The sequence below is a fragment of the Littorina saxatilis genome, linkage group LG6, assembly GCF_037325665.1.
Source record: "Littorina saxatilis isolate snail1 linkage group LG6, US_GU_Lsax_2.0, whole genome shotgun sequence".
Taxonomy (NCBI): Eukaryota; Metazoa; Mollusca; class Gastropoda; order Littorinimorpha; family Littorinidae; genus Littorina; species Littorina saxatilis.
Genome location: NC_090250.1, coordinates 51,365,022 through 51,376,067, shown reverse-complemented (window position 1 = coordinate 51,376,067; position 11,046 = coordinate 51,365,022). Strand labels below are relative to the sequence as shown.

At 45.2% G+C, this 11,046-nt stretch overlaps 1 protein-coding gene across 1 annotated transcript in view; it reads right to left on the bottom strand.

Moving 5' to 3' along the window:
• The window catches only part of LOC138969495 (major facilitator superfamily domain-containing protein 6-like), a 13,380-nt gene extending 3,302 nt beyond the window's left edge, over nt 1-10,078 (bottom strand). The window contains exons 1-3 of the mRNA XM_070342300.1: nt 9,890-10,078; nt 2,350-3,575; nt 29-431 (exon numbers count right to left, since the gene is read on the bottom strand). Coding sequence (XP_070198401.1) covers nt 29-431; nt 2,350-3,575; nt 9,890-10,040 — 1,780 coding nt within the window. The 5' untranslated portion in view covers nt 10,041-10,078. The remainder of the gene's footprint in view (nt 1-28; nt 432-2,349; nt 3,576-9,889) is intronic.
• Between the last annotated feature and the right edge of the window lie 968 nt (nt 10,079-11,046).

Here is an 11,046-nt window from a genome sequence, read left to right as displayed (position 1 = left end):
CACACACACACACACACACACACCTCACCCAGACTCTGCAGCACCCCGCCCAGTAAGCCCTGAGAAGTAGCCGACATGCCGGGCGGAGACACCCAGGTGATGTAAGTCGTGCAGCCGGCCAGCATGGGGCCAATGACCGGGCCGTGCAGGGGCTCGATCAGCAGCACCAGCCAGGGGTCGCCTAGCAACGCGTAGCCCAGCAACCTGAGGGACATAAGCAGCATGGAAAAGGTGATGCAACGGACGGGGCCGAAGCGGTGGATGACGCGGCTGACGAGGTAGAAGGCGGGGACCTCGGTGAGCACGCCCATCACGTTGAAGGGGCCGAAGATGGTGGGCGGGGCTCCCAGGTCCTCCAGATACCACAGGATGAAACTCAGGGCGCCGCACTGCATGCCGAACAGCAGGGCCATCACCAGCAGCGCGAGCACCTGCCAACAACAACACAAGAGCGGCTGCGGTTATTCCATCAGTATTGCAACTGGGATGTACATTATGTTTACAGGACTATTGGGGACCTGCGTGGTATAGCGGTAAGAGCACGTTCCTCTGGCATTGGCGGATCGGGTTCGAACTGAACCCGATTTTTTTCGAGTAGTAAAAACAAAAATAAACGCCAAATAAAGTGCCTGTTAAAAATCAATCGGAAAGATTTTGTGAAAATCCGATATGACATCATTTGAACATTTTCACGATGTCATCCTGCAACTGTTGGCATCGGTATTTAACAACAATTCCATACTTTAGCCTGAGCTTTTGAGCGTGATTTGGAAGGCAACATTGGATTGGTTCTTGTTCCTTCACATCAGAGCAGTTGTGCAACTTGAAATTCTCAGATATGATTCATGAAAGATAATTCAGAGAAGCAAACAACATAAAAAAAAAAGCACAATACCCTTTTCGGTTCCGTTGCAGTGCGTGCAGCGAGCTCATTTCACCGTATTTTGCACACACGCACAACAAAGTGAAGCCACCACACGTGAGTAGACGCCACATCATTAGTAGAACTACCAACACTTTAATAAGGTTGCAAATAGAAACAGATCAACTCGGCATAGACATTTCCAGAGTTAAGAGTGAATGCATCGTTACAGACACAAAGAAACAACGTTTATCCTACTTACTTGAGAAACACTACCTATATGATAAACAGATCATCTCTTTACACATGTGTTTATTATGTGACAGGGGAGGCTACCGCTCCTTTCACAGCAGACTCTGCACCCGAGTTGTTGGCCTTTAAAAGTCAACACCAGTGGATTGTAGAATTCTGTTTGTGATGGGGTCTGCTGGTTTCCGATTGTCTGTATGTTCATGGAAACCTTCGGGTTTGCATAACAGTTTTTATAGGGCTAAGAAATTAGCCCTAACATTTTCAATCCTGTTTGATTGCACTTCGCTTCCCGAGGTGATCGTAGTGTTTCGGCACACGATTACATCTATGTAAATGAGCACGGGTCAAACTAGAGTCTGGCAGGGACCTAATATTCCATTGTTCATGATAACAAGTCACCGAGACAAACTTCACTCTCGAAACGCTTTTTGCGTTTGCTGTTTTCTGCGAAATAATGTTGAGAACATACACGTGACGCTATATTTCTTATTGCGGCGTCTCTTTGCTTTTGGTGTCAAAGATTTCACGAGACTTTGAAAGAGATCGAGACTCCAGACGACGCGTTTTCTGTTTGAAGACTTTGACACACTTCGACACTTCGGGAAGATTGAAGCAGAAGGCACTTAAGTACAACACGAAGGATAAACAGAATACTTTTTAGCTTGCTGTGTGATATAAAATATAGTTCAAGCACTCGTTGCTTTTTCAACAATTGAAAAGCTCGCTTTCACTCGACTTTAATACCACACATCAAGTCAAGTGGTATTCTCCTTAAATGTATGAGAGACACGAGAGAGAGTGGACGTATTTTGTTGTGAGATCCACTAACTGAGAATTGTGGCTTGTAGCCACCGGCTTCGGTCGGGTCGGCGGAGAGGAGGAGAGAAGATGCTAAACAGAGGAATACAGTTTGCCATGCCAGTAATCTGCTGTTGAGTGTCGCCATGTCACACTGTCCTATGTTGTGGACGAAATGGAGACACAGACGTGTATGGCTTCGTACGTGTGTCAGTGAGTGATAGTCCAGTGAGTCCGTTAAGTGGAGGAGAGAAGAAGATGTTAAACAGAGGAATAAAGTTTGCCATGCCAGTATTCTGCTGTTGAGTGTCACAATGTCATCTGTTGTGTGCGTGAGTGATAGTCCAGTGAGTCTGTAACACATCAAGGAAACAAAAGATCGAGTTTACCGAACCCTTCTATATATATATTACAACAACATTTAGGACCATACTAACCCTGGGAAGCACCAGCACCTTGCCCATATTCCTCAGCATGTTCCCACAGCGGATGTCGACAGGCAGGTCGATGAAGTAAGGGATGAACGCACACACCGCCATCAACCCACTGAAAAAGTAGAACGTGTAAGCGTAATCCAGCTCATCCACGAAGTACACCCCTACAGTAAATGCTACGGCGACGACCAGCCAGCCTATGGTTCCCCAAACCCTCTGCTGGCCGTACTTCCTCCATTCGTCCTTCAGCACACTGTAGCAGACGGCGTCCGACATGGGGATGAGGGGGGATACTGCTATGAAGGCCACGAAGTAGAAGACGAATAGAAGCCAGAACGTCAGGTCGAAGGAAGCGACGTCTCCTGCACAAGGATCGCCTGGAGACAGCTGACACTCAAGTCTGCAGCGAAGTTGATGTTCAGGCTGGCAGGAAATTGTGTCGAAACTGTGTCCGTCCACGTTCAGACCCAACACGCCGAACTTTCTAACACATTGTCGTGTGGATACGTTGTCTGCATTAGCGTTTCCATTTGTGATGTCAAGTATGCGTGATTCATTGCCCATGCTAGAATCGTTCATGCTCTGAATTGTGAATTTATTTGGGAAACTTTGTAGGCTGGTCACATTGCAAACATGGTCGAACACATTCAGTGTTTTTTGTGTGAAACAAGTTCTACCCAAAACACGTGTGAAATGAGTTGGGCTTGGACACAAAACTGTGCACCCTAACACAGAAGTTGAAGTGTCATTGGTCCTATTCTGATCTAGGTTAAGGAGGTTATTCAAGCACAATATCTGACGTTTCTTCACATCCGTTTTGCTGTCACACTCTTCAGCTACTGGCAAAGAACTATAGTTTGCTTCTCCTGAAGACTCAACATTTTCAACGTAACTTCCAACGCCACAGTGGTAACTATCACCCTTTTCACAATAGGTCAAACCTAACAAAATACTGGAAGAAGAACACGTCACAGTGACGTCACTCCTGATGACGTCATGTCGCTGCCTCGCGGGTACAGTGATCATCAGAAGGTGGAAGAGGCCGGCGATGAGAGATGACACCATCATGATGACCTTGTGTTTGCGCCAGCGATCAGCGATGAGGCCGATGACAGGCTGGGCAAGAAAGGCGATGAAAGGCATGACGCCGAACAGGATTCCCGTCTCCCCGGAGCTGAGGCCTTGACTCTTGATGTACACCAGTATGTACGGCGCCAGGCTGGCAGAGGCTGCAACAAATCATTAGCCGGGCGGCAAGACTGAGAAAGGAAACAAACATGCAATGATGCATTGGTCCCGAATAGCCAAACTGGTCGAAGGGACCACATGGACTTGTATCGAAGCGACGGTCGATCTACTCCTTTATTCTCCCTGTACTATTACTACTAGTATTCACTCGTATACTACCTGCTATTCCGACTTGGTCGTGTGACAGACGTTTTCTTCCACACGAGATTACGTTGATTGTCTAACGAAGCCGTCAGGCTGAGTTAGACATCAGCTAATCGAGTGTGGAAGAAAACTCTGTCACACGACCGAGTCGGAATAGCATTTATGCCTCACAGCTTCAACAGAGGAGAGAACAAACGCGTTTTGTGTACTCAAGCTTGACAAACCTAAACACAGGAGCAGCCATTGTGGAGAGATCTACTTTTTGACGGAAGTGAACGAACAACTATGAATGACGTCTCGGTATTATGTGAATGACGTCACAGTCATCGTCACAGTCTGTATCTTTTGAAGCATCGCATTATTCATGACGTCTTTCTGTGTCTGCATCCGCGAAATGTTTGTTCATTCCGGAATCTTTGTCATCTATGTTCAGAATTCTGTCCTTATAGTGTCAGACTAACACAAGCCACTTTCCAAGGGAAGCTAAATTCGCGTATCGTCTGGGATGCCGTTTTCAATATTCTGAGCGTTGAAGAATTTGTAAAGAAAAGAAACGATAACAGCAGGAGAAATAAAAGTCGTGTGTGCATTTTTTGGCTTTTGGAGGGACGATTTTGAGTTTGAATCCGTTCTTGCCATGCTCCTAAAGCGTGTAACATTATTAGATGTTTGGTGGCTTCTTGACAGACCAGCTTTTTTGTTGGTCCAAGGGGACCATATCGTCTTTTGTTTCATCTTTATCGACCAAGGCCGAAGGCCGCGGTTGATAAATATGAGACAAAAGGCGATATGCTCCCCGAGGACCAACAACAAAATGCTGGTCTGACGACAAGCCACCAAGCATCGTTTTTGTCATCATTTTGGTTGTGCAACAAAATGCACAATAACCCACAGGGAGACGAATTTTTAGAATCCAACTCCCACAAAGCATCGTCACAGTAGCTCGAGATAACACGTCGACGTCAAACGTAGCTTGTTGACGCTTTTCTTCCAGTCTGAAAATGTACAGAGCTGCGATCATACGTGAGAGTTCAGTAAGTGTTGAGCATATTTCTTTTCTTTTTAAGTGTTTATGACTTTTCGTTGAGGATTTTGCGATTACAGAGATAAGTTGCACATTGACCATGAGTCGCCGCGGTAATTATCAACATTGATTGGGTCTTTGAGAGTGAATGCTTACAATCGTTGTCCTCGAAAACACAAATCCAAAGCCGCGATGGTTCCACACATCAAACAATCAGCCCGATTGGCTTTTACTTTGACAATCCACGTTTCACCTGAAAGCTCAAACCCATTCACCACCTCGATTTATTGCATGGGGAACATGAGATTTATTTCCCAGGTGTTTGTAAATGAAAACTCGTGAAAATGATGACAATATAAGATGTTTGATGGGTTGTTGACAGACCAGCTTTTTAGTCGGTCCGAGGGGGAGCATATCGTCTTTGAAACAAAAGTCGATATGCCCCCCGAGGACCGACAAAAAAGCTGGTCTGTCAACAACCCACCAAACATCGTTTTTGTCATCATTTTGGTAGTGAGAAAATAAGTGCACAATCAACCCAGGGAGCCTTGCTTTGAAACACGGGTTCCGTTCTTCTTCTTCGTCGTTCGATCAGACAGCAACTCCGGAAGCCCTGATGAAGGCTGCTGTACGCCGGAGGCTCTCCATGGGTCCATAGAGTTTGTCCCTCATCGGTGTGTCAGCAGGCCAGGTCTCTGCTCGCAAGTTTTGGTGTGTTGGACAGTCCTGCAGGAAGTGTTCCACTGTCATTGGAGATGTGCCACAGGGGCACGATGCAGAATCACCAATGTGGAATTTGGTATACAGGTGATGTTTGAGTCTGCAATGGCCTGTTCTCAATCTCAGTCTCACAATGACCACTTGGTCATCTCTGGGTAGGAGGTAGTAGGCATCCTTTTTGTTGTAGTCTGGGTGTTGGTGGAGCCATCTTCTCTTCTGCTTCTCTTTGACTATAGTTCTGATAACCACACGAGTCCCGGTTTGATAACCACTGGCAATCAAAGCTGGCGTGTGAAAGCAACTTTCTGTGTTTTTGAGTTCATTAAATGTTGGGATGTATATGTCAGGTTTGAGGATGCACAGTTCTGTAGGTTCATCTCGGTATTCCACCCCCTCGGCTTTCTGTTGTAAATATTAAGCTGAGTGATCGAATGTGGAAGCTACGTTTGGTCAAAGGTCACAGAATATTTGCATCGTGCAGCGAAGGAAAGAATCGCGATCTTGTTTCCGACTCAGTACCTCTTTGTTTTTCATTAGACCTGTCATTCTGCTTGCTCGGCTTTGTTAAATGTTTGCATATCTTGTTGCTATTTTCTTTGCTTTTATTATTGTTTCTTATTTGTGCTTCGTTTATCGATACAACGTCTTGTGCACGGGTCAAAATGTGTGTGTCAGGGGTCGTTTTACTTGAACTTGACGTTCGTGTTTCTCCGAAAGACTGTGTATCGAAACACAGATACACGCACCCCATGACTCTGTAAGAAGACAAAACATATCGCTAGGTTTCATTTGTTTTTGATGAATGTATAGTGCTTTTAGTTATGCGCTATAGAAATCTCCTTAATAAATAAATGTATGTCCTTTCATGAAGTAGTTTTGTTTTTTGTTTACTTTTGCCAGTTTCCCAGTTCGTTTTTGGAACTTTGCAAAGCAGTGTCGTGTCGTCTGTTTAGGTCTGGGGAAACACCAATGAAAAGAGCCGAAGAATCCCCGAGCGGTTCTATTGGGTTTGCTTTTGATTATCAAGTATAACCTGCTTCCTGCAACTATGGTAACCGGGGATTTATTGCCAGGGGAACATGAGATTTATTTCCCAGGTGCTTGTGAATGAAAACTCGTGAAAATGATGACAAACAATCTTGCACACGTTTGCTTTAGTAGTGGAAAAGAAGGAAAAAAAATAATAATAATAATAATGGTGATTTCTATAGCGCTTTCGAACACACAAAGCGCTTTACAAAAGCAATAACAACATCATTACCAGAATGACGCCATTGACGGAATAGAACACAATCATAAACACTTTACAACAAAACCAAAAACAAAACATAAATGTTGCAAAAATCCAGAGGCTCTTACAGGAACGAACTCTCAGTATACACAACAATTATAATGCACACACACACACACACATACACACACACACACCCACACATGTCCACACACACGCACACACACACACACACACACACACACACACACACACACACACACACACAGTAAACATTGTTCATCCGAAAGTTCACATTCACAGGGTCGCGACAACTACATCATCAACATTAACCTTCTAGAATGCTTCTCTGAAGAGGTGAGTCTTGAGATTTGCTTTGAAAGAAGGCAGAGATGGACTGAGACGTAGAGACAAAGGGAGTTTGTTCCAGATATGATCAGCTGCGACTGAAAGACAGCGGCCACCATGATCGTCCCTCTGATACTTAGGAGCTTTGACAAATTTATTTTGGGAGGCAGAGCGGACAACCCTTTCAGGATTGTTTTTCTGCACGAGATCGGACAGGTACTGTGGAGCCGTGCCCGCGGCAATTTGATAGAATATGCAGCAGATCTTGTATTTAATTCTTTGTTCGACTGGAAGCCAATGTAGCTGTTTGAGTAGAGGCGTGACGCTTTGTTTCATAGGTGTTCGAAACACGAGTCTAGCGGCAGCGTTCTGGACTAGTTGCAGGGGCTTGGTGACAGATTTGGGACATTCAGCGAGCAGTGAATTACAGTAGTCTAATCTAGAGAGTATGCCGGAACAGACTAGTCTTTTGGTTGCGTCTTCGGTAAGGTACTGTCGAATGGAACCTATACGCCGGATCTCCATTCGCGCTGCTTTACATGTTTGGACTACATGCTGTTTCATGCTAAGATCTTTGTCAAAAAAGACTCCGAGATCACAGGATGTATCCGAGAACTTGATGTCAATATTGTTCAAAGAGATGGCCTGTGGGAGTTCTGAAATAGACCTAGCATGGGTAGGGGTGGAGTATGAAAAACGCATGGCTTCAGTTTTGTCGTCATTTAGTTTGAGTTTGTTCTCTTCCATCCATGCCCCGACATCTCTCACACACTCCTGTAGCGACAGAACCAAATCTGGGTACTTGTCATGTGATGCGGAATGATTGATCTGCGTATCATCTGCGAAGATTTCGTGTAGCACACAATGATTCTCTATGAGAGTTGTCAGCGGTGCTGTGTACATAATGAACAGCACCGGGCCTAACACAGAACCTTGAGGAACACCAAACACAAGAGAGGTTTCAGCAGATTGTTGGCCATCGATCAGAACAAACTGTTTCCTGTCTGAGAGATAATTTTGAATCCAAGAGAGCGCCATCTCGCTAATGCCAAAGTAGTGCTCTAGACGATAAAAGAGAATATCATGGTCTATCGTATCAAAAGCCGCAGACAGAACTAAAAGCAAGAGGACGGATGTTTTGTCCTGGTCTAGAGCGGTCAGAAGGTCATTTAAAATACGAAGAAGAGCCGTTTCCGTGCTGTGCCGTGGTCGATAGGCTGACTGGTGGGCACTAAGAAGGTTGTGGGATGAGAGATGTGAGGCAAGCTGTCGGAGAACAAGTTTTTCGAGAATTTTCGATAGAAAAGGAAGGTTTGAGACGGGTCTATAGTTTTTCAACTCGTTGGAATTGAGAGAAACTTTCCTCAGCAGTGGCTTTACTAAAGCGGTTTTGAATTCCGTGGGTACAACGCCAGAAGAGAGTGATTCGTTCACTATGTTAGTGATGGTAGGGAGGAGGATGTCGATGTTTTGAATAAGTAGTTTGGTTGGAATCAGGTCAAGTTCGCACGTCTTGGGGGCTGTTTTTAGAATTAACTTCTTGACATCGTCTTCAGACACAGTGGTGAAAGCTAAAAAGGGAGTGCATTGAAACGGATCGGTAGGAAATGCGCTTTGTGTGTTTGCAACATGCGAAAAGCTGTCACGTATCGAAAGGATTTTGTTCTTGAAGTAGTCACTAAAAAGGGCCGGAAGTTGTTGAACGTCAAAGACAGTAGGCAAGGAGGCTTTTTTACGCGTGCCTAACAGTGTGGTCATATTGTTGAAGAGCTGTTTGCATGTGGCACTAGAAGAAACCATAGCAGAATAAAATGACGTTTTAGCATTATGCACAAGGTCGGTGACCTTCTGTTTCACGGCACAATACATCTGCATGTTGATTGTCAGTGTGACAAGCGTGTGACATCAGTAGTAATAATAATACACTAACATGAAGGATAAAAGAGTAGATCGACCGCGCTTTGTGACAAGCACCTGTCAGTGAAAGGGACGTTAAAAAACAACCAGCCAATCAGTCAATCCGGATAACAAAACTGATTCTCTCTCTCTCTCGCTCTCTCTCTCTCTCTCTCTCTCTCTCTCTCTCTCTCTCTCTCTCTCTCTCTCTCTCTCTCTCTCTCTCTCTCGCAAATGTTGGACTGGATGGTCTTCTCATTTAAATCGGGTTGCGTGTACATGTATACGCGTGGACTTACACGTGTGCGGGTGTAGTCTATATAAGCGTATATACTGTGTGTGTGTGTGTGTGTGTGTGTGTGTGCGTGTGTGTGTGTGTGTGTTTGTTCGTCTGCAGCCATTGTCGTTTTTGTATAGATATATGTATTTAGACATGTTCCCCTACTAGCCACGCGAGGGTAACGCCGACTAGTTGTTTATTGGTTTTAAATATTTGTGGTCTGCAGATTGATTGGTTTTATGAGTGTGTGTTAACTGTTGGATCAGTATTTTCCTTTGTGTGTACATACTATACCTTGCTTTTTACCCTTAGTCTTAGATATTTTTGTTTACCTATGGCTTTCGTGTCGGTGTGTTTGTTTGTTCGTACCCATGAACTAGTTTGCTATGTTTTTGTTGTTATTAAATGTATTGTTCATTCGTCCTTTTACCCCTTTTATGAATGATGCAGAAATTGTTGTTTTACCTTGTCTATAAGGCTTTTATTAGCTAATGACAATAAAGTGTCAAAGCGTCAAAAAAGCGTGTCTCTCTCTCTCTCTCTCTCTCTCTCTCTCTCTCTCTCTCTCTCTCTCTCTCTCTCTCTCTCTCTCTCTCTCTCTCTCTCTTCTAATGCGCATAGACAAAGTGAACCGTTCCGCAAAATAACTCACCGGCATTGAGCATGAAGTAGAAAGCTTTGATAGGCAGAAGCTTGCGGTTTATCCGAAATCTTCCGTTGGTCGTACAACAAGAGCTTTCCCTCTTCTTTCTCTCTTGCCCGGATCCATTCATCCTTCGGGATGCGTCAGTACCTGTGTCCATGTTTTCAGCTGTCGTCGGCTAATGGCACCCCCGTTTTCAGCTCACTGCTGACACTCTGAAAAAGTTAAAGGGTTACATTCTCAGTGTTTGCGACTTGCGTTATCTTTTTGGCTCAGCGAAGTGTTAGTGTTAGCATTACTTTTTCACACTGCGGCGGTGTAATCTGCATTCAAATGTGAGCTTGAAGTACTCTATACGCGGAGGACACGCTGTGTATTCGTTGTACATTATATACAGTAATTATATTCACTAATGTGTAATGTTTCGCGCGCTAGTGTGTGTGTGTGTGTGTGTGAGTGTGTGTGTGTGAGTGTGAGTGTGTGTGTGTGTGTGTGTGGTGTGTGTGTGTGTGTGTGTGTGTGAGTGTGTGTGTGTGTGCGTGTGTGTGTGTGTGTGTGTGCTTGCGTGTGTGAGTGAGTGTGTGTGTCTGTCTTGTGTGCCTGTGTGAGTTGCAGGGCCGGACCCAGGGGGGGGGGGGGGGTTCCAGGGGTTCCGGACCCCCCCCCCTGAAAAAAGCATGTACCTAGCTTTGAGTGTTTTTGTTTTTTGTTTTTTTAAATAAATTTTGTGTGTGTCTCTAACAGATTTTATTAAATGTGAAATCCGATGAGAAAAAGGTACCCCCCCCCCCCCACCAACTCACACTGACAGGCCTTAACCCTCAAAACAAGGCCCAGAATGCACCAGATTGCACAGATTTTAACCGTTTTTCAGTCCTGCCGACGAACTGCGCAAGACTGCGGACTTCCTGGCAGCCACTGGTCCGAGGATTTAGCACGGCCATCAACATCGAACGCAGAAGAAGAAGAAGAAGAACCGTTTTTCAAAAATTTTCCGGGGGAGCATGCCCCCGGACCCGCCTAGTTCGTGCGCCTGCTTTGCAGGCGCGCGCTTGTGGCTTCGCCACTTCGCTGATTTGCCCCCCCCAAAAAAGGAGGAACCCCCCCCCCCCCCCCTTACAACTCATTTGGTCCGGCCCTGAGTTGGGCATGTATGCCAAAGGCCA